This window comes from Salvelinus namaycush, chromosome 14 (assembly GCF_016432855.1).
Source record: "Salvelinus namaycush isolate Seneca chromosome 14, SaNama_1.0, whole genome shotgun sequence".
Taxonomy (NCBI): Eukaryota; Metazoa; Chordata; class Actinopteri; order Salmoniformes; family Salmonidae; genus Salvelinus; species Salvelinus namaycush.
Genome location: NC_052320.1, coordinates 41,731,810 through 41,756,154, shown reverse-complemented (window position 1 = coordinate 41,756,154; position 24,345 = coordinate 41,731,810). Strand labels below are relative to the sequence as shown.

At 41.8% G+C, this 24,345-nt stretch overlaps 1 protein-coding gene across 1 annotated transcript; it reads right to left on the bottom strand.

Annotated features, from left to right (window-relative positions):
* Positions 1-1,930: 1,930 nt before the first annotated feature.
* LOC120059527 (sodium- and chloride-dependent taurine transporter-like) lies at positions 1,931-21,443 on the bottom strand. The gene is made up of 14 exons (XM_039008651.1): positions 21,346-21,443; positions 18,581-18,810; positions 18,236-18,370; positions 15,910-16,144; positions 14,783-14,915; positions 13,180-13,314; positions 12,235-12,338; positions 11,966-12,090; positions 10,250-10,362; positions 6,258-6,395; positions 5,254-5,356; positions 4,502-4,602; positions 4,147-4,317; positions 1,931-3,874 (listed from the first exon to the last, which is right to left on the bottom strand). The coding sequence occupies exons 1-14, from the start codon at positions 21,354-21,356 to the stop codon at positions 3,719-3,721; spliced, it is 1,890 nt and encodes a 629-aa protein (XP_038864579.1). The 5' UTR covers positions 21,357-21,443; the 3' UTR covers positions 1,931-3,718.
* Positions 21,444-24,345: the final 2,902 nt, after the last annotated feature.

The following is a 24,345-nucleotide window of genomic DNA, read 5'->3' as shown; positions in this document are numbered from 1 at the left end:
GCTATTTTGGGGGGTGGAGTGCAAGTTGTATTGTGATTCATTGAAGCAGCACTTGCTCAACAAAACAGTATTGATAATGAAGGTGACGGGAAGATGAGCAGTGATGCTATGTTCCTTTCAGTATTAATCAGGTATTAGATTACTCAAGGTAACTCATCACAAATTCCACTAAACGCACATGTTCCTGCCCTGGTGACAGGGTCAGAGTTTTCCCCAACACCAGAGGGACTTCTCAACTGTTCAATGTCTCTGTCTGCCATTCCAAGGTGTCACCTTGTACCTTTAAGGTGATGCTAAAATGTCCATTTTGGCTAACACTACATGGATTAAACTAATGGAGGCACGTTTCAATAGGCATGACGTCTCTGTTTCTAATCTGTTGGAAGTTAAATTTCAGTTTGTGACAAAACAAGCAAGTATAGTGTTGAGTCATTGTACCATCTAAACCACTGTGAAATATATTTTCCATAACCAATAATATTGTATTTTCAGCTGTTTGAAGCTGTTTAAAGTAAAATATGGAAAACCCATACTTCAGTATGGGAAGCATAGAAATAGTGGACATAGAACAGATCTATCGCTTCTTAGACTTGCTTTCAACGAGAATGATATCTATAACACATTTCTATGTGAATTTGGTTGGGTCGCCCCAAAAGACACACATTGCAGCTTTAACTAACTCGGAGAGAAATGTATGGTCAGAGTTGCCACATCCTATTGCCCATGAGTCCATTTCACTGTTATGGCCAGGCGTAAGTGGTCTGTGAGTTGTCATTTTGATGGGGTGTGTGAATACAGTTTATTCAAATTTGGGTGTCAGTATTACAGGCAATAATATTTTATTCACTCTGTGATTGCTAAAATGAAGTATTAGTCTACTCTTCACACCAACATTATTTAGATAATTACACAAGCTACACTTTTATTGTGTTGTTATTTAAGCCTCCTTATTTTAATGCACTTGTTTTAAGTCACAGTCAATATGTAAATATTGGGTATATGGATGAATGTAGAAAATACCTTGTATCATGTTGGAAGTGAATGTGTGTAGTCACATGAAAAAATATTACAGTTTACCATATAATACTACATTACTATCGAATTATGTGGTACACTGTAGAATACTATACTACACACTACTATCCCTCGATCATGTATAATTTTGTAGTATACTGTAGAATGCTATAGTAAATACTGCAGTAATGTCCGAAAACACTACAGTCCACAAAAACACTACCATTTTTAAACTATTGTAAATACTACAGTATTTCATATACCCTGCCCGTTCCCCTCGCCCATATCCAAATTTGGCCACCCATAAGTGGGTATACATGGTAAGTATAGACCATATAATGTGTTCCGTACATGTTATTCAAAAGAGCAGAAGCTCTTTATCTATCCATATCCTTCCCAGTCCTACCTACCTACAGGTTATGGAAAATGTGCTATTTTAGTTTCCTCAAGGAGAAAGCCTCCGCTTCTATGTCAAAGATAATAAAACCAAAAAACAATAGTGAATACTACATTAATGTCAGCAAAAACACTACAGTAAATACCACAGTATACTGTATTCAGCAAAGACACTACAGTATATACTACAGTATACTACAATCTGCTAAAACACCACATTAATTACAATAGTATATTTTACAGTTTTCTTTTACTACAATATTTATACTATAGTTAACTATAAATTCTACAGTAAATACTACAGTATTCACTGTAGTGTTTTTGCAAACGTTAGTCTATAGTAAAGTCTGCAAAAACACTACAGTGAATACTAGGGTATTTATACCATAATATACTATAGTATTTTTTTGTGGGGTGTTTTTATACTATAGCTGTCTTTATGAGGAAGAAGCAGGCCAGAAGAAACAGGCCAGTAGGCCCTTAAATGCTCTCACAGAACAAATGAATAATTCACTCCAAGACATGTAAAGAAAAATGTTTATTTTCAATCTAGGAAGAGATAGTGCAAGGTGCATCTCAAAGGGGGATGGATGTTAGACAAAAATACACTTTATTTTCCAACAGGTATTTTTTTTACAATTTTTTATTGCCTTCTGGACAAGGAATTTTGTTGACCAAACACTGTACTGAGGATTTTCATGTACATGCTTTGGGTTAAGGAATCTCAATTTAACTTTAGACGTTCAAATTTTGTATGTTGGTCACATATCATGTTTAGTATTTTTACATCGGTTTTCAAACTGAAATAATTTGAGTGGTAAAAGACCATTTTATTTGATGAATATTGCACACTACAAATTTCATTTGGGCTCATAACATTTAATATTAAATATGAATTGTTGACTGTATTCAGAAGAAATGGGTCATCAATGACAGTATAAAATTGTTAATACAAAAAGGCATACGTGATTCACAAACAAGTAAAATACTAAAATACAATTGAGTCTGATGGAAATGTTGTATGATACAGTTATTTACTGACCATTACTGCGATTAAAATGAGATCACTGGAGAAAGAACTATTATTTCAAAACATTTCAATCATTTTGTTAAGGTTATATTTTTTGCTACAATTAAATGATGGTTCTCACAACTATCACAGGTTTAGTCATAGAGAGACAGAATGTTGTATTGACAATGTTCCACCTTTATTTTAGTTTTTATATTTATAGCAAGTGAGTGAGAGTATAATGCTCATGTTTGAACGGATAGATATGAACAATATCAAAAAGGTTTGAAGCTATATAGGGGTTTATTTTGAAATGAATGTTGCAAATGTAACTGCAGGGTCTTGTGACAATTCTCATAACAGATCACTAAAATAAAGGTGAAACTCAACATATGAAGTGCAAAAAGAGGTTTCCATAAATGCACTGGGACTGACTGTGACGATCTTAGGCAATGTACAAATACTCTTAAAATGCTTCTTCCCTTTTCTCCTTCACTTTCTCACCTCCCTTTTAAGAACACATGATCCTTCCGGGAACATTTTGTACAGTATTTGGGCAGGGCCATAGTAACCATAAGGACGTACCTATGAACTACTATATCTACACTGCATGTTACATTTATATTTTAGTAATTTAGGTCTTATCCAGAGTGACTTACAGGAGCAATTAGAGTTAAGTGCCTTGCTTAAGGGCACGACGAGAGATTTTTCACTTAGTCAGCTCAGGGATTCGAGCCAACGACCTTTCGGTTAATGGCCCAACGCTCGTTCAGCCTAGGTGGTACAGATGGCTACTCTACCAGCAGGTGTGAGTGGCTGGCGTCCGCCGCTAGCGCAGAGAAGGTTCATTCAGTTGCATCTCACAACAAATGGCGTCAGACAAGGCTACTGCCACAATAACGTAAGGATATTATCTTAATAGTTTGCTACCTAACATGTTACACGATTAGTTACACATTCAGTTTACTGTATTTTTGTTGAGTGAAAATGTTCCACAATCAACAGAAAGGTAGTTAACATAGAACATGTAGTTCTATGTCAAAATACTGCCCAAACTGACATCGCCAACAACAATATGATAAAAAATTACCAAGATAAAAAAACAACCCAACAGCAATATATACAGTGTATATATATATATATAAAACTCTTAATCATTATCATAGAAACCAAACCAGAATATTCCTAGTGCGGATATATAGAACAATGTAAACCTGGTTCTACCACTATCAAAGTTAGCAAATAAATGATAATAACCTAGACAGCACGCCAATCAGTATTTCCTCTCACAGAGAGTGCTCACATCATTGTTTCTACAATGGTGTGGGTGGGCTTGATCAGGATGTTGTCCCCATTGGGGTTCAGAGGCTGGGTAAGCTCGCTGCCCTTCACGCTGTACTCTTTGGGGCGAGAACTCGCACCTCCCTTTACTGGGGCCGCCACTGCCTTAATCCTCTGTGGGGTGTAGAGGAGAATGTCAAATGACCCACATGGCATGAAAATAACGCAATGATAAAAAGGCCACTCTGTAGAAATCCTTGTACCATGCAATAAAATCACATGACATGGTATACTGCATCATCGGCTTATATCATGTGTGCAATATAATACAAGTTACGCAATTGCATACTGCATGCCGTTACCACAATGCTGCACTCCCTTTCAGGCAGTGTTTGTATTCATACAACTAGAAGCTATCTAGCATCATTTTTTTTGTGTTTGCGTACCTCTATAAGCGGTCCGTCGGACTGGAGGATCTTGATGACCATTACCATGGGGATGCAGATCATGGAGGCGAGGGCCAGAGACCAGCCCAGGCCAATAGACCAGTCTGGGTACTCATACACCTTGTTATAGGTCAGGGGCTTGTACTTCACCAGTGAGAAGATAAAGCAACCCTGGGAACAACAAGAAAAATGGTTTAGGACATGATCACTTATTTCACAGTACATCTTCACTCGGATCCAAGAGGTTCCTCATGTTTTCAAAACCACAGCACAACAGTGTTAGGCTGTTTAACACTTTGTGACAGTGGAAGGCTGTTGAACACACACTAAGAGTGTTGGGCTGTTGAATACTCACCGCACAGAGGACGGGAGTGATAAAGGTCCAGCTCCATTTCATCCACGGGTTAGGTCGGTAGCCAATCATGTCTTCAATTGCATCATAGAAATTATCAGCGCCTGTCAACAATACAGAAGAACATACTTGTTGTTAGCGACACACTCCTAGTCTCCTATGCAGCGAAGTCAACCATCATATAAGACCTGTGCATTTTCTCAAGGTAAAACAGGGTGACATCTCACTATCAACTATAAAACAGAATCAGTATCCATCTCTAGACCACGAGAAGAGCTACAGTACAGGGTGTGACGCCATCATCGCCTCTATAAACACCCTCATCACCATGAAGTCATATGGCATGAACAATCTCTCTTTAGCGCACTGTTAACCGTTACAAAACAATTATTTACAAAACCAGCATGCAGCAAAACCTCTTAATAATAGCAACGTCCATCACAGCGCTGTTAACAACACCTCTAGAAAAAGCATGTGGGTTGCTGTGCTCCTGTTCACCTCTTCCTTATAAAGGTGGCATTAGTTCTTAATTTGTCTTCAATAGAAGTCCATAGAAGCCAACGTGGAAGCCAATACGTGGAAGCCAATTCAAGTGTTTTACGATAAGCGTGAAAAGGAACAGCAAGGTTATTGTTATACTCCAAGCGAGGCCATAACTCATAACGCTGCTGTTTTCCCCTTTAAAAACAGACTCATAACGTTTGTTCCTAAATGTGGGCTTAACACTTTATATGGCCAAAAAGGTACAAACTTACCATAAACCCAGGCTACAGCAATACATTCAAAGAATGCAACCCACAAAAGGCACACACCGCTGGCTGCATAGTAGTCGAAGAGTTGAAACACATACATGCCACCCTGAAAAGAATGAAGATAGCGAAAGTTAGTTTCCTGAAAGACGGCGAGAGATGGGGTTGGACATGGATAGGAAAAAGTGGTTGATTCATAAGAATGCTGGCACTGGGCCAATGAAAGGAGAGTTCAACAGGTGATGAGATGTCATTGAAGTAAAAGTGAACTGCTAACTGGAAAATGACATTCCAAATTGTTCCATTCGTGATGCGAAACACACAGGATGTGCTATGAGAGCTCGGTAGTCGAACCCCCCCTATTTGGTTGCAAAAGTGTGACAACGGCAAAGCATGTGGAAAAAGTCATGTGTTATCTATTTTGTACACTAACCTGAATTGCAATGATAGAATCTCAAGGTCTTTTATATACTGTCAGGTTCATTATTATTGGCACCCTTGATAAAGACGAGCAAAAAATATAGTAATAAATAATACAAATATTGAGCTAAATTGTACAGTATGCACAATAAAATTGGAAAATAATATGATTTTATACTAATACAATTGCTCAGAGAAAGAGATTTCGTTCAACAAGTAAGATAGGGTTCAAAATGATTGGCACCCCTGTTTTCAATCTACCACCCTCCCCTGCTAGGATAACGACACGAATATAATTGCTTTATTACTTAAATAAAACCCCTTTCTCTGAGCAATTGTATTAGTGTATAATAATATTATTTGCCCATTTTGTTTTAGCATACAACATAACTCGGTATTTGAATTATTTATTTTACACAGTATTTTCTGTTCATCTTTATCAAGGGTGACAATAATTATGGACCTGTTGCTGTAGGTGAACTTACTTTCATTACAATGGTCCCAGAAATTATAGTATGTCAAGGACTAATACAATAATTGTAAGGTAAGAACAACCTGTAGTGCATAAAGGTACACTGAAGTGTACTTACTTTTGTTACCATGGTAAGTCCCAGAAGATAGCTTATGCAACACATCACAGCTATAAAGATCTCACGGCGGTAACCGATCCTTAGGACTGATGGATACAGATCCACCAGGGAGGTGATCTGTCCTTCCACTTCGACAAACTGGGGAGACATAAAGAAAGCCATTAACCATAGTGTCCTACCAGAACGCTGATGGCCTTTACCATTGTAATTGGTATTGCTTTTAGGTCTTATGAATGCTAAATACATTATAAAGTAACAGCCTACACTCAGTTGGCCAGTTTATTAGGTACACCACCCCGTTCACCAAAATGGTTATCTTCTACAGACAGTGAGTCACAGGACCGGGGCTTTCTATATAAAGCAGGCAGACAGGCATCGAGCCATTCAGTTACTGTTCGATTGAACATTGGAATGGGCAACTTTGAGCGTGGTATCATCATCGGTGCCAGGCACGTTGGTTCCAGTATCTCAGAAATGGCCAGTCTCCTGGGCTTTTCACCCACGACAGTGTCTAGGGTTTACAGAGAACGGTGCGTCAAACAAAAAACATCCAGTCAGCGGCAGTCCTGTGGGCGAAAACAGCTTGTTGATGAGAGGTCAAAGGAGAATGGCTAGAATTGTGCAAGCGGGACAAAAACAGGCAAATAATAGCGCAGTACAACAGTGGTGTGCAGAACATCAACTCAGAACGCACAACTCATCAGTCCTTGTCACGGATGGGCTGTTGCAGCAGACGACCACACCGGGTTCCACTCCTATCAGCTAAAAAAAAGAAGCTGCAACTACAGTGGACAATTGAGGAGTGGAAAAACATTGCCTGGTTCGACAAATCCTGGTTCCTGTTGCATCATGCTGATGGCAGAGGAGTCCAGAGTCCATGGCCCCATCCTGCCTGGTGTCAATGGTGTGGGGAATGTTTCCCTGGCACAGGTTAGGTCCCTTGACACCAATTGAGTAACGTTTCCATGCCCTGAAGAATTCAGGCTGTTCTCTGTTCTGTAGGCACAGTGGAGTCCAAACCGGTACTAGATGGGTGTACCTAATGAACTGTCAATCGAGCACATACTATATGAGCATGTACACAGGTTCCAAATATGGAAAAATGCCTGAAATGTGGGAACAAAGTTTGCCTCCATACATGGACTTTCTCCTCCTCCTCAAATCACTGATTAGACTAAAGAATCACTGCTGTCTCTGTTGTGCAACAATGAGACATTTTATACAAGGCTCCTCTTGGGAACACTGGCTGGGCCTCCAATTGGCTATTTCATGCAAAACAACGTCTCTCTCTCTCTCTCTCTCTCTCTCTCTCTCTTCTTCACGGAAACCCTCTCCTTTTCGGGCTTATCCAGTTATAATGCCATTGGCTGAATAATTTATAGGCATTGCTGTTGTTGTGGTGGAAATGTATCTGGAGTCACACTTCTCTGATTTAGTGAAATAAACCGTGTTATTTAGCATACACTGAAAGCGTTTTTCTCTCCACATCCTATAACAAGCCCTCTCCTCATAACTATGGCATGTACATAAGAGCCATGAAACAATACTGTATTCAGCACCACTAATCTGTGTAAAATGTGTGGTCAAGAATGATGCCCACTCACTCTCCCACTGATCTGCTTGCCAATGGAAATAACCGTACTTGAAGCATAAGTATTTGATGTTTGGCTGAGATGTCATTGGCCATGAGGAGGACCGAGTTAGCAGAAAGTAAAATTACACTTGGAAGCAGGAAATGTGATAGTGAGAGAACCCCACTGATGCCTCCCTGGCCTCGCCTCCGTTCGTCTTAGTCAACACCTCGGGAGTCTGGCCTGCAATGGACACCTCAAGAGAAAGCTATGAGACTAAACTGTTTGGTTCTATCTATTAAATTATTTCCAGAAATTGATTTATTACTGGTTCACATACTTCTACAAAAACGATTTACTATTTACGTTCAAGCCTTCAAGATGTAACAACTGTTTTGACATGGTTTAACTGTTTTCCACTCTGGGTTGCTTTTCTTGTCTGGATTTTGTATCTTATTATAAGTTCACTGTAATGTCCAGAGTTCTCAACTGTTTTCCCTATATGAACTGTAACTCAGTAAAATCTTTGAAATTGTTGCTTGTTGCATTTACATTTTTGTTCAGTATACTTTACACTACTGTATGTGTCCCGACTACCTATATATTTACATTGTAACTACATAGGCATAGTATAACCACAATGTAGATACACTAACTACATAGTGTAAGTACAGTGTAGATATACAGTATATCACAAAAGTGAGTACACCCCTCACATTTTTGTAAAAATTTGAGTATATCTTTTCATGTGACAACACTGAAGAAATGACACTTTGCTACAATGTAAAGTAGTGAGTGTACAGCTTGTATAACAGTGTAAATTTGCTGTCCCCTCAAAAGAACTCAACACACAGCCATTAATGTCTTAACCGCTGGCAACAAAAGTGAGTACACCCCTAAGTGAAAATGTCAAAATTGGGCCCAATTAGCCATTTTCCCTCCCCGGTGTCATGTGACTCGTTAGTGTTACAAGGTCTCGGGTGTGAATGGGGAGCAGGTGTGTTAAATTTGGTGTCATCGCTCTCACACTCCCTCATACTGACTGGTCACTGGAAGTTCAACATGGCACCTCATGGCAAAGAACTCTCTGAGGATCTGAAAAAAAGAATTGTTGCTCTACATAAAGATGGCCTGGGCTATAAGAAGATTGACAAGACCCTGAAACTGAGCTGCAGCACGGTGGCCAAGACCATACAGCGGTTTAACTGGACAGGTTCCACTCAGAACAGGCCTCGCCATGGTCGACCAAAGAAGTTGAGTGCACGTGCTCAGCGTCATATCCAGAGGTTGTCTTTGGGAAATAGACGTATGAGTGCTGCCAGCATTGCTGCAGAGGTTGAAGGGGTGGGGGGTCAGCCTGTCAGTGCTCAGACCATACGCCGTACACTGCATCAAATTGGTCTGCATGGCTGTCGTCCCAGAAGGAAGCCTCTTCTAAAGATGATGCACAAGAAAGCCCGCAAACAGTTTGCTGAAGACAAGCAGACTAAGGACATGGATTACTGAAACCATGTCCTGTGGTCTGATGAGACCAAGATAAACTTTTTTGGTTCAGATGGTGTCAAGCGTGTGTGGCGGCAACCAGGTGAGGAGTACAAAGACAAGTGTGTCTTGCCTACAGTCAAGCATGGTGGTGGGAGTGTCATGGTCTGGGGCTGCATGAGTGCTGCCGGCACTGGGGAGCTACAGTTAATTGAGGGAACCATGAATGCCAACATGTACTGTGACATACTGAAGCAGAGCATGATCCCCTCCCTTCGGAGACTGGGCCGCAGGGCAGTATTCCAACATGATAACGACCCCAAACACACCTCCAAGACGACCACTGCCTTGCTAAAGAAGCTGAGGGTAAAGGTGATGGACTGGCCAAGTATGTCTCCAGACCTAAAGCCTATTGAGCATCTGTGGGGCATCCTCAAACGGAAGGTGGAGGAGTGCAAGGTCTCTAACATCCACCAGCTCCGTGATGTCGTCATGGAGGAGTGGAAGAGGACTCCAGTGGCAACCTGTGAAGCTCTGGTGAACTCCATGCCCAAGAGGGTTAAGGCAGTGCTGGAAAATGATGGTGGCCACACAAAATATTGACACTTTGGGCCCAATTTGGACATTTTCACTTAGGGGTGTACTCACTTTTGTTGTCAGCGGTTTAGACATTAATGGCTGTGTGTTGAGTTATTTTGAGGGGACAGCAAATTTACACTGTTATACAAGCTGTACACTCACTACTTTACATTGTAGCAAAGTGTAATTTCTTCAGTGTTGTCACATGAAAAGATATACTCAAATATTTACAAAAATGTGAGGGGTGTACTCACTTTTGTGATATACTGTATATTGTTGCAGGGTCGTTGAAACTAGAGACATGTACCAAGTACCGAATTACCAATAGAAATGTATACTAGTTACTGCTTTAGTACTGACCTGACTGTCGAGGCCTAGTAGCAGAAGCATGATGAAGAATAGGATGGCCCAGAACGTGGGCATGGGCATCATGGACACAGCCTTAGGGTAAGCAATGAAGGCCAGGCCAGGACCTAGAGGTGTGAAGAGAGGGCAGGGGGGAGAGAAGGAGAAGAGAATGAACCAATCCATCTAATTTGAGCTTGGACGGTAATGAGGGGGGTAAAAACGTTAAACTAAACACATTCAAATGGTAATGTTACATTTACAGTACTGGAAGAGACTAAGTGGTAAAACTTTCTGTATGCTTTAGGTTTGTCTTATGTAGGGACTGGATAGGTAGGTGGAGGAACTATCCATTAAGTATCTGCTACTGGTCATATGCTGTGTGTGACTCTAGCATCCTGCATTAGTTTACAGGCTAAACAAATATTGTCAAAGCAGGTAGAGGTTTGATCAAAAGCTATTTCAACAGGATTTCAAGGGCACTTGAACATATACAAAATGACAGCAAACTCAACTCAACAAACTATCCATCCAAGTCCATCCAGGCAGAATAACACAATGAACTTTTGCACAGATTTTTGTAATTATTATTTACTGTTATCAACAACAATTTACATTTAGTGTAACCTTTTCGCAAATATGACCTATTTTCGAAGTTAATCTTTTTCCAATAAATATGCATGAATTATAGCATTTAAGAAAACTTTGATCAACCACTTATTTTCTTTCATTCCAATTGACATAAACATAGCTATAACAGTCACAACACAATAGAATTCTCTATTCGTAATAATTAAAGTAAAAGTACATGGAAACAGGTTCTCTCTAAACCAGGTTGTTGTTTAGCAACACTGAACTGAACAGAGCGGGCACGCTTAAAGAAGACGCATCTCCTTCGAAATCCACATGGAATATAATATCATGTTGGGCTAGCTAGAGTCCACTTCAGGGATCCACAGCTCAATACAGTAAAGTACTTAACATACAGCTACATTACAATACTTAGCACATTTGTTTTCAACAACTATTTTTACTGGTGGTGAGCACTGGTTGTTATAACACAAATTATAACAATTACCAATTTTATTGGAACAGAATGCCCAAGATTTTCTTATTTTGGCTTACTGGACATTACAGCAACTCCTCTGGACAATTTCTTAATTCAATACATCCACACTTGCCACACTTGGGGTCAAAGGCACCAGCTGGGCCAATGTTCCACTCTAGGGTTTATCATCTATAGATAATATTGATCTTTCTTTAAAAAAATCATGCCCTTCTATATCATTACATCTTATGGATGACCCCTCACCGTAAAATGTAATTTTACAAATGTAATGGCATGATAAAAAAAAAATGTAACACTAATATCATAAATAGATTTGAAACCCTAGAGTGGAACATTGGCCCACCTGGTGCCTTTGAGCCCAGGTGGCTGTGGATGATAGAGTACAGCTGTGATTATAAGTATGGTTGATTAGAGTGGCTCTTTATTTAACCCCGCGTTACATGGTTCAGCAGTAGCTCAGACACACGGCACAACACTCAACCAGGGCCAAATTCACTGTGGAAAACACATCGTACAAAAAGCAACACGTCTCTTTCTTTCAGGCCTTTATTCAAGGAGTGTGCAATTGCCGATACCACTACATTTCAGCATTGTCGTTCATTGTCGTTTCAGCAGTGCCCACCATCACCGCTATGTTCACTGTTGACCTTTGACCCTCGTACCTGACTCTGCCACATCGGCAATGTCCACCCCTTGCTCTTGTGCCATGAAGCCCAGGACGGAAAATATTGCGAAGCCAGACACAAAACTGGTACCGCTGTTCAGGCCTCCCAACAGCAAACAGTCCCTATGTCACACATATATCATGGAGGATGTTAATTTACACAGACGGAACCGAAGTTCCCATTTTTTTCTTAACCAACCGCCTTTGACACGAGTTGATCTCACTCCTACTACAGCCGTCCCCTGTCCCCATGACAACGAAACTCACCTGTAGCAGTTGTATTTGTACTTGTTGTAGCTCCCCAGTGACGTCATAGCCCCCAGACAGATGGCGTAAGAGAAGAATATCTGGGTTCCCGCGTCGATCCACACCTGAGGCAGCAACAGCAACAACATGACGCCAGTCTGTTCAGTTCACCATTCATCATACACTTCCGGTCACTTGGTTGGCAACCTTTTTCATCTTTGCTGGGACATAATTGGGTTAGATTAACCTAATGTGATGAGATTTGACATTTAATTTGATTAAGCATTTTATTATTTATTTTTCTATCTCTGTTTAATTGAATGCAAAACGAACTAAGCTTCTGAGTCTAAGACAAATAGCTACTTGATGAAACATGTTGCGATCGCAAATACAATTTTGGGGGAATAAAAAAGGAACATTTCCATCAAAACTGAACAGGCTATTGTTATAACATCGGAAATCAAAAAGAACACGTGGGATGCCATGCTGCAAATCGAATTTATCCAACAAAAGTAACTCTTAGCTTTTGGCTCAGAGAATGTAATAAAAAACACTCCAAAAGCACATGATGTTGCAAAATGATTGTCATGGAACTTTTTCAGGTTCGCTAGGCATAGTTAGTCACGTCAATCCAGAGGAGGGAGCTAATTGAACTATGTCATAAACCTGGAAGATTGGCGAGTTCTAGCGGGTTTTTGCATTGTGAACACATGTTCTCTCAATTATAGTACCACTAATAAGTCAACCAGACCTAAGACCTAACAACGGCTGTGGACTGGTTCCTTTTCCGCCGTCTAGATGACTTTGCGATGTAGCGATATCAGTAAGAGGCCCTGATAGACGTGTAAGTAAACAGATAGGCATTGATGTGGGATAAGGTCATTAGGGGTGGGCGGAGGGGACTGTATGGAGACAGTAAAGATGGGTAGAGGGGTGGGGATTAGGATACTGGGTTCTCGCTCCTACCTCTGGGTCCTGTAGGCGGGTCAGGTTGGGGTAGAGATAGAATTTGATCCCTTCGGATGCCCCTGGCAGAGTCACTCCACGCACCAGCAGCACGATAAGCATGACGAAAGGGAAAGTTGCTGTGATGTACACCACCTAGAAAAAACAGATAAAGAGAGGTAGAGACATATTAGCTGATGTCAAGGTTCCATGATGCAATGGGACAGAGATAGTTCCGTCTGCTGATGTAAAGGTTCCGTAATGGAATGGATCTTGGAGAGGATGCTTTAGGTAGAAGTTGCCCCCAACTACAGATCTACTATCCCCCATCAATAAGGTGATGAGAAAATATCTGCTCCTCAGTCTGTGGTTAGTTTAGGGGTAACTTCTAGCCACTCCGTAGGGCAGCCTTAACGACAACAAAAAAACACATGTGGTTTATATGATTTTCACAGTCAGACATGGTTTTCGGACACGTGTGAAGATACTAATGTACATTTTTTACACAGTTTTCCCTCATTACATTTTTTGTGACATTTATTTTTCCTCATGTTTCTTTTCACCACTTCCAGCTATATCTGGTGTCCCATCCAGGGACCAACCAGTATTGACCCAGCTTAGCTTCAAAAGCAAACCAGCAGTGGGATGCAGGGTGCTATGTTGCTGGAATGAATGGGCCAAAAAGTTGCAACTGGAAAAAAGGCAGCCAAAGCAAAGGCCAAGGTAAAAGAAAAGAGGGATGTGTTTTATTTAATTATGTTATATATTTTTTTTAATCACTAAAGATATTTTTTTTTTGCATCCATTTACAATTAATTTCTTTGCAATATTTTGTTTTACTGTCAATACTTTTGGGTTTGTTTTGCTTTCAATATCATTTTTGTTTTCAATACTAAGAATTTTGTTCTTCACTTCAGAAGTTTTGGTTGATATTAAATGGAACAAAAGTAACTTGCTCACTAGAGAACTGCACCAAATCCTTAATTGAAACATTAACAATGTGTTTTCCCCGCCACAGTTTCAGTAAAAAGCTGAGGGATGGGGCTGGAGAAATACAAACACTCTCAAATCCATAAACTATGCTATATATGCAAGGACTGACTATCCATGATATGAAAATGATAGTTTTAACCATGTTTTTAGGCTATACAGTGTTTTTATGTGCTGGTTTGTGAGAGTCTCCGATTTTCATAGATAGCTTTTAATAATTTGTAGCTCAAACCATTCGGATACTACAGAAATGTTTGTAAAGAAGACCTGGCTCCCGGGTCCCTTCAGGTTCCACACTTGTTTCACAAACACCACTCTCTCTCAGCCCCTGTTAATCACACTGATTCAGGAGAAATAGACTAATCCAATGGTACAACCCAGATGTCTGTAGGTCAAAACACAATGTTTGAAAGGGGTTAGTCCATATTGCGCCAGCTTCGCGGTGGGACTCATTGGGGGGCAGTAACCTTCATTCAGCAGAACTATGTCACCATTTGAACGTAATCAATTAACCTGTCCACCCAAAAATGATTCTGTCCACTTATCAAATCTCCCTTTTTTGGGTGTGTGCATAAACACTCTTTTTAGAGACTGCAAACAAGTCTGATAACAACCACAGCAAGCTTCTACAAACCTTCCCAGTGGACTTGACTCCCTTCCAGATGCAGAAAAAGCAGACAATCCATACTGCCAGGAGACACAGGGCTAGGTCCCACTTTAGGGGTCCGATGTCGTCGATCCCAGAAGAGATGCTCAGCACGTTACGTCTTAGGAGGGAGGGAACAGACAGGATACAGGTCAATTACGGTCTTTGGGGAGAGGCTCTGATGGAACTGTAAGTCTATGTAGACCCCTGCATGGTACAGTACAGTATAGTACATTTTTTTCGTTTTTTTTTAAGTAGGGGAAGTGTGACATCTCATAATTCCTGTGGGTCCTGACCAAGGTTTCATGCCAACCGCGGTAACATCAAAGCAGTGAAAAGCAAATAGACAGACGATTTGATGGTGGGGAAATAATGTATCTGGTGAGGTTAAGCTTTCACAAACCCCCCTCTGCTCTAGCTCCTCCTGGGCCTGAATGTGCTGTGCCCTGAGAGAATATTAAGAGATGACAGTATGTTATTTTCATTCTATGTGTTATATTTCTGTGGGATATTCTACCTCATCAGTGTCTGGCCCATGGATGTGGTAGAAAGTAGATATAATCTAAGCTGTTGGATTTTGTGTGGACCAAATGTAAGTGAGCATTATTTTACAGTGAACTGGGATTTGAAGTTAAGTGATTGTGTCTCCCCAAGAGGACACATATTGGCAGTACTTTTAAAAGGAAAGGAAAACGATATTACCCATTGATCCAAATATAGTGCAGTGAAAGATCCAATTTAAAGATATAATGAACCTCATGACTGACCGGGGAGTTTATTCAAGTTCAGTGTGCTTTCTGCTCTGGAAATGTAGCCAATCCAAACATATGTTTACTGCAAACAAGGAAGAGGTACAGTATCTGTAGTGTTCATGTTGTCTGTTTTATTTGAGTTTGTTTTTGACCTTGTATATGTGGACAGAATGTGTGTGTGTGTTTATGTGTGTGTGTGTGTGTGTGTGTGTGTGTGTGTGTGTGTGTGTGTGTGTGTGGTTGCATGTGTGTGTATTGATTTGTGTATGCTTGTGTGTAGGCTTTTCTGCTTTTCTCTGTGTGTGTTTGTCTGCGTGTGTGTCAGAACAGAGTTATCCCAGCTGTTGGACAGTGAGTACTCACTCCCAGAACTCAGTGACGGGGGAGGTGAAGTTGGTGATGTTGGCAGCCAGCATCAGGGTCTTGTTCTTGCGGAATGTGTCCTCCACACACCGGGCTGTGTTCCATGGCTGATTGCATTTGGCCCATGGCAGCTCTGGCTGAAAGCACTGGAATAGGTAGTAGAGTCCCCAGGCTAGAATCACTATGTAGTAGATGTTCAGGAGAGAGACGATCACAATGGAGGCGTAGCCAATACCTACAGAGAAGAGAAAAAATGTAATCCCTAGCAAAACAATGTCATAGGGGCGACAGTACGTGACACTGAATCCCCTTGTAAACGACAAAATGTAAAGCCAACATTGGAGCTGAAGCACTTCAGTGAACACTGACCTAGTGCCTTTTGAGGAGATTTATATATAACCAATGGAAACAAATCTACTGACTCAGATGGTTCACAACTCAGCTCGCTCCTATTTCAAAGAGAGGATGTTTCCCTGGCTTGAGTGTACTAACTACAATTATAATGACCTTAGTGTTTGTATGTTATTTTTAGATATGACATTGGTCCCCACCTAGATACAGAAATCCCCTGTACTCTTCCACTCCTCTGAACTATTATTAGACTGTTGTCACCTCCGGTAACCCCCTCTCTCCCGCCTCTTCCCCCTTTCCTCCCTTCTCAGCCCCCACATTCCACAGACAAACTGTTAGACAAATGAATCCATGGTTGTGTGTGTGGTGGGTGAGGCAGGCCTTCTGAATGTGTAAAAAAAGACTAAGAGGGATAGTGGAACCCACCTATAGGCCACCGGTGGGAGTCTGTCTCTCTGTAGTCTGTGTGTGCGCGTGTGCGGACTTGTGAGTGTGTGTGCGTGCGCACACGTGCATGTTTGTGCCAGTTCACACACCCTGCCAGTCAGACAGACAGCTGCCTCAGCACTCCTTGATTATTCAAGCTCATCAACAGCCGCTAAAGATCGGCTGCACTCCCAGCCCTTGTCTTCAGCTGTCTCTTTCTACCAGTCCCTCCCGGCTTCATGGAATACCAGCTCATGGCTGGGAGCCTTCACTAGAGTGTTAAAACATCTGAAGGGGGTCTATTGCTGCTTTGTTATGTTCAGCTGTCTCACTACTTACTGGTCTGCATGATAGAACTGGTCTTCCTATAGTATATTACAGTGAAAATCTATGGCAGGACCCTGACTGAGAAGGAGATACGTTTTTGGGCCATAACTTGACACCAGGACTGCAATAACAACATCATGCTAATGTCTGTTCATCAGACCCACACAGATCCCATCGATAGGTCATTTACGGCGCACTCGCTCTTCTCTACTCCATGGTAACACAGAACTCAGCATTCCTTTACACACCCAAGGCTGAAAATACGTGGTGTGTATGTATTTACCTGCCAAAAATAGGCCAGTCTCAATGTTTGGTGAGTGTTCAATGTTTGGTGTTTGACGACGTCCAGTCTCTAATGTAGATTAGGCAATCCTAAATTAGCCTGGTCCCAGATCAGTAGGTTTATGTGCTTCAGTCAAATCCTCATGAAGACAAAAGCATAGTCAGAGAAATTGGCTGAGGCACATCCAGATCTGGGACTAGGCTACTCCTCATGCTATTCTGAATAATGTATTTTACACATCACAGAGCCGGCAAATGAATGAAGTAAGTCTGGTCCAATTACCTATTGGAACCCAGCGAGGGACACCTCAGTAGAACACAATGTCTGTACACTGAGTCTAGCAACCCATAGACAGACAGCACCATCAGTGCTGCTGGATGCTTTTAGTGAGTTATGCAAGAGCAGTCAGAACAACAATGCCAACCACAGGCTGGGTATTGTCACTGGATTTAGTTTTTCTTAAGCAGGATGTGAAGAACATCAAGGCTAGATCAAGGGCTGGCAACATCATTTTCATTTTAGATTTTTTTTCTACGATGGGACACATCACTAAGCAGGCACGGAGTAGGCTTGGCACAGAGCAGGCCCCGCCTAAGCAACGCTAATGGAAACTCTGCAGTGTTTAGGCTCTTCACTAATTCCTCTACAGTACCTTCCACCTACAGTACATCACATTACATTTAAGTCATTTAGCAGACGCTCTTATCCAGAGCGACTTACAAATTGGAAAGTTCATACATATTCATCCTGGTCCCCCCGTGGGGAATGAACCCACAACCCTGGCGTTGCAAGCGCCATGCTCTACCAACTGAGCCACACGGGACCATGCCCAAGTAGGCTTACACCGCGTCCTTTCCCTGCCTACTTTCCCTGATGATGACTGGTCTAAGGGCAATATGGGAGAATGGTATTGGGACAATAGGAAGTGTGGTGAATCACCGGTGAAGATGGGGCAGAGTTTTTCCCAGCAGGTGATGCCTCCCTCAGAGGTATACTGGCCCAGAGCCACCTCCAGGAAGAACACCGGCAGGCCTCCACCAAACAGGAAGATGGTGTAGGGGATGAGAAATGCACCTGGGTGGAGGAGAGAAAGAGAGACAGTTAATCTACAGGGTCTACAGTATGTGCCTACCCACAGCCATTTCACAAATCAAAATCCTGTAATTGCAGTCCCCGAGTTGAGTTCTTTGAAGGTTACTGAAAAAAAAATATCTAACTTGATTGACCCCCCATTTTAAGACCTGTTTCTATGGAGAAAGGGCCCATGTTCATTTGAATGCCTACCTCCACCATTCTTATAGCAGAGGTACGGGAAGCGCCACACGTTCCCTAAACCGACAAAGCCTCCGGCCACGGACAAGATAAAGTCTAACTTGCTGGCCCACTTCTCCCTCTGGATGGGCTTGCCCTCTGCCTCATCCTCCGGTCGAGTGCCTGGGCTCTTCCCTGGCGAAGGCTTCAGTGTGTCCTTGTGGAAATCTTTCAGACTTTGTAGCTTCTCTTTCTGTGCCATTCTATAGAAGTTGAGAGTAGAGAGGACGAGGAGAAGGAAAAAGAGAGGAGAAAGAGAAAAAAATTGCGAAAGAGTTAGAGTTAGAGAAAGAGAAAGCGAGAGCGAGATGAACAGGAAGAGGGCAAGAAGGGGGAGATAGAGAGAGACTTGAGCCGGATAAGGCAGAGATAGGACGGCGCATTAGCATGATAAGGGTGTCTCATGTGCTGTATAGTCAGCCATGGTGTGATACAGTTATTCAGCTATAAGAACTGCAACAGGAATTACTGTATGGCTACTTCCTCGGCACAGTCCTCTTTAAATTACTTCACTTTGGATATTGTGTTCAATCTTGCATTGAAAATCACTCTGGGTTGGACTAGATAACTTATGGTAAAATCTTTTTACTTGATGGTATTACTCACTTGCGCACAGTTATGCTGTACAACTATCATTTCTATGTGCATAATATAACATATTTAATAACATCTTGATTATGTATTATTTTTTATACTTTAAGGGAATGTTTTGAACATGATATACTGTATGCCTTTCAGACCAAGCATAAAAATAACATCTTAAATAACACTGACAAACTCATGATATCCACCATAGATATATATCCCGAATCACATTCAAATAATTTGCCTAATGCTTAGAGCAGTTGGACTAACGCAGTCCAAATTTACAGAAGAAGATATCCCTGTGTTTTCCGAAAGCTTGGCTTGGTTCCAGGAAGATCCCACAGCTTAAGTTCACTGAATGTTTATATTGTAAACATCCTTTCCAAGAAAGACAAGATTTGTCATTAGCGTCTTAGGTATGCCGTTTCCCTGCCTGTGCCAAAGGGCTGTAAAACACCCAACCCATGGCAGGGCAGAAGGTAAGAAATTGGTTGGACATGTTAAGACACAAATTGATGGAATATAATACTACTTACTGCTGGAATATAATTTATAGCGCTGTATAAAACAGGAGAATGAAAAAAGCTGCTATGATTAATTGTGAGGCTGATATACCAGTGTACCGGGGTAAGGTTTCCTCTCCTTTTGAGGCTGTCCCACACTGAAATGCAGTTGGCAAAAACAGAAACATCAAAGGCTTCCCCTTTACTCTCGCTGGCTCCAATGGAAATCTGTTATAGGGTATTGCGTTGCTAACAAAAGCCTACGAGTCGGTCGACTATGTGCTTGGTTTCCAAAAGATTCACAGAATAGCTGGAGAACAAATGATTCTCCAATGAGTAAATGTTTCTCTTTTAGCCACTGAAAGTGACAGTATTATTCAAAGTTGATTTATAGTTGGACAATACAATTACATATTGTCAACAATTACAACAATTACATATTACCAGAACAATCTATCCAAACTACACTCAGTTGAAAGGCAGCTATAAATCTTCAAAAAGGTATCTTCATTCACCATGTCACATGACTAACACTCCATACAGGAACATCATGTAGCAACTGTACAGGCAGAGTGAGAAACAGAACAGAGATGCTGTTATTCACAGACAAATACCACATTATGAAAATGCTATGCAAAGCTGCAAACATTGACCAGTGACCAATATGTGCTTCTGTTTTGGAGTCTAACAAAAAAGGGAACTTGTCTTGCAGTGTAAAATAACTGCTTATTATTTTGTTCAATTATTAAAAGGATGCTAGAGCTACAACAACACAGCCCCTCATTACTCAATCCATCTACTCTTTTTTTCCTCTGCATCGCTCAGGACTCATTCTGCACTGTACTATTCTAGGTTCTCTCTGTTATACATGACAAGTCAACATGAACCGCCGTCCACTCGCAAACCTCATTACATAACTGGATCAGCTCTCTCTCTCTCTCTCTCTCTCTCTCTCTCTCTCTCTCTCTCTCTCTCTCTCTCTCTCTCTCTCTCTCTCTCTCTCTCTCTCTCTCTCTCTCTCTCTCTCTCTCTCTCTCTCTCTCTCTCTCTCTCTCTCTCTCTCTCTCTCTCTCTCTCTCTCTCTCTCTCTCTCTCTCTCTCTCTCTCTCTCTCTCTCTCTCTCTCTCTCTCTCTCTCTCTCTCTCTCTCTCTCTCTCTCTCTCTCTCTCTCTCTCTCTCTGTGTGCTTTCACCTGCTGGGTGCTGGGAGGCTGTCTGCCGTTGGGTAAGACTTAAGGCAAACCGTCCTTGGGATGGCTAAGTGGCCCACCCAGGAACCCATGACCAGATATTCTCAAGCCCTTCTAAAAACACTACACTGTCATTATCTGTAAACACAGCGTTAGAAACATGTCCAACTTAGCATCGAATAGTCAGTCAAACACAAAGAAAGATCCTGTAAAAAGGTAAACAGACAGAATGAACAGAATGCAATCCATAGTCTTTGTGAATTTCCATTCCTATTTTCACACTCACAAACATCAACAAAGACATTTCAAATGTTTTAATTCGAGGGTTTTTAAGTACTTACATGAAATTGCTTATTCAGTTGAAACAAAAAGCATCCAACAAAACACCTTAATAATCACTTGACATAAATATTAAGGTAAGGCTATTTTCTAATTCCAGTCGAGTAATTCCAAGGACTTACATTTCCTTCATGGTGTGGCTATGTGTAGTGTGCTTCTCTCTCAGCTGTCTACATTCCTCTGTACTGAATGCCTTTATGCCAACACAGCTCACAAGAAGTGGAGTTGACAGCGAGGCCCGCCCCTCAGATAAAGACAATTAAATCCTATGTGGAGATTGGGCACTGCCTCATAGCCGCGGACCAACTATCCAGATACTGACTCGAGACTGTAAATTACCACTTCCCACTTCCACCCTCCCACACACACACACTCCTCTGGGGCTGAGGGACTGGGGCTGAATGCTTTGCCCTGCATGTGTTACAGGCACCTCTTATTCGTGTAACTGAAACAGATGACAGGGTAGGGTGGCAAGGGAGGGAGGGGGTAGGGCGTGAGGGGAAATCAGCAGCATGGAGGAGAAATCAAGCCTCATGGGACAGCTTCTGGACAGGAGAAAGGACCCTTCTTAAATCATTATGTGGGTGAGAGGTGATGGGTGGACAGGGACCGAAGGGACTGACGACTGGCTTGGCTGACCATGTTACTGTCTTATTGTCCCACACCCACATAGCAGCATTGGAATGTGGGACGCTTCCTATTATAACCCCTTATGACTATGTGTCATTTCACATCACAGCAAAGACTTCCAAACATCTCTAAGGGAACTATTTGTGAATATAAATAGTGTTGTTAATGGGCATCAGGATATAACCAGGGAAGTGTCTATGTGTGTCTGTGGTGTATTTGGAAGCCTTCTGCTCCATTCAGACATAACTTGTGCCGAGTTATCTCTGAAACTTAAACCAGGTACAGTGTGCTGTATAACGTTGCCTAATAGGGGGATAGGTGCTGTATTTTACCCTATTCTGTTTAGACACAATATACTCATCAAGGATGTCACGTGTACAATAGCTGGCATGGTAGTGGCAATTAAATACAGTCTTAAACTTGACTCCAAGATTTGCGCAATCCCTTTGACAAGAGGACAGAGCTTGGCTATTGGCAGGCTTTTGCACACACAGAAGTAGTCACCTCACATGATATTTGCAAAAGAAACATACTGTGATTGAGTTGCGTGGAGATTTGTCTTGTGTTCCATTACAAATTGGCAGACAACAGAGGAGTAGGGAGGGAACTTTGATAGTCAGTCAGTGTCAAGTCAAGCCAAATTTAGATATGAAACAGTAGACCCCTAACTTTACCTGATATCATTCGAGGATGAAGGAAATGTTGGGGCGTCATCGCATATCTGAGAATGGATTTTGTTTATTCCACAGTGTCAGAAGTTAATATTAAACTGCATTGTTGTCTCAGACTGCTGACTTTCTGAGATAGAAGCATCAAAGACAGAATCAGAGAGTGTAAAGCTCAAACGAATTTAAAAACATCATGACTTGCTCAGGCAGTACAGTGACTTCAGAAAGTACTCATACAACTTGACTTATTTCACATGTTGTTGTGTTACAGCCTGAATTTCAAATGGATTAAATGAATAGTTTCTCTCACCCATCTACACACAATATGCCATAATGACAAAGTGAAAACATGTGTTTGGAAATTTTAGCAAATGTATTGAAAATGAAATAAAGAATTGTCTAATTTACATAAGTATTCACACCCCTGAGTCAATATTTAGTAGAAGCACCTTTGGCAGCGATTACAGCTCTTAGTCTCTCTGGGTAAGTCCCTAAGAGCTTTCCACACCCGGATTATTATTTTTGAAAATTCTTCAAGCTCTGTCAAATTGGTTGTTGTTCATTTCTAGCCTACCATTTTCAGGTCTTGCCATAGATTTACAAGTAGATTGAAGTCAAAACTATAACTTGGCCACTGGGGAGCATTCACTGTCTTATGGTAAGCAACTCCAGTGTAGAACGGGCCTTGTTTAAGGTTATTGTCCTGCTGAAAGTGTCTGGTGGAATGTAGACTGAACTAGGTTTTTCTCTAGGATTTCGCCTGTGCTCCTTTCCGTTTCTTTTTAATCCTGAAAAACTCCCCAGTCTTTAACGAATACAAGCATACCCATAACATGATGCAGCCACCACTATGCTTGGAAAGTGGCACCTGAGTAATGTGTTGTATTGGATTTGCCCCAAACATTCAGGAAATTCAGGACAAAAAAGTGGATTGCTTTGCCAGATTTTTTGTAGTATTACTTTAGTGCCTTGTCGCAAACAGGATGCATGTTTTAGAATATTTTTATTCTGTACATACTTCCTTCTTTTTACTATGTCAATTAGGTTAGTATTGTGGAGTAACTACAATGTTGTTCCATGATCTCGCCATCACGGTTGACAACTCCATTGTGTCCTCCTCCCAGAGCGCTAAGAACCTTGGCGTGATCCTGGACAACACCCTGTCGTTCTCAACTAACATCAAGGCGGTGACCCGTTCCTGTAGGTTCATGCTCTACAACATTCGCAGAGTACGACCCTGCCTCACACAGGAAGCGGCGCAGGTCCTAATCCAGGCACTTGTCATCTCCCGTCTGGATTACTGCAACTCGCTGTTGGCTGGGCTCCCTGCCTGTGCCATTAAACCCCTACAACTCATCCAGAACGCCGCAGCCCGTCTGGTGTTCAACCTTCCCAAGTTCTCTCACATCACCCCGCTCCTCCGCTCTCTCTACTGGCTTCCAGTTGAAGCTCGCATCCGCTACAAGACCATGGTGCTTGCCTACGGAGCTGTGAGGGGAACGGCACCTCCGTACCTTCAGGCTCTGATCAGGCCCTACACCCAAACAAGGGCACTGCGTTCATCCACCTCTGGCCTGCTCGCCTCCCTACCTCTGAGGAAGTACAGTTCCCGCTCAGCCCAGTCAAAACTGTTCGCTGCTCTGGCACCCCAATGGTGGAACAAACTCCCTCACGACGCCAGGTCAGCGGAGTCAATCACCACCTTCCGGAGACACCTGAAACCCCACCTCTTTAAGGAATACCTAGGATAGGATAAAGTACTCCTTCTAACCCCCCCCCCCCCCCCCCCCCCCTAAAAGAGTTAGATGCACTATTGTAAAGTGG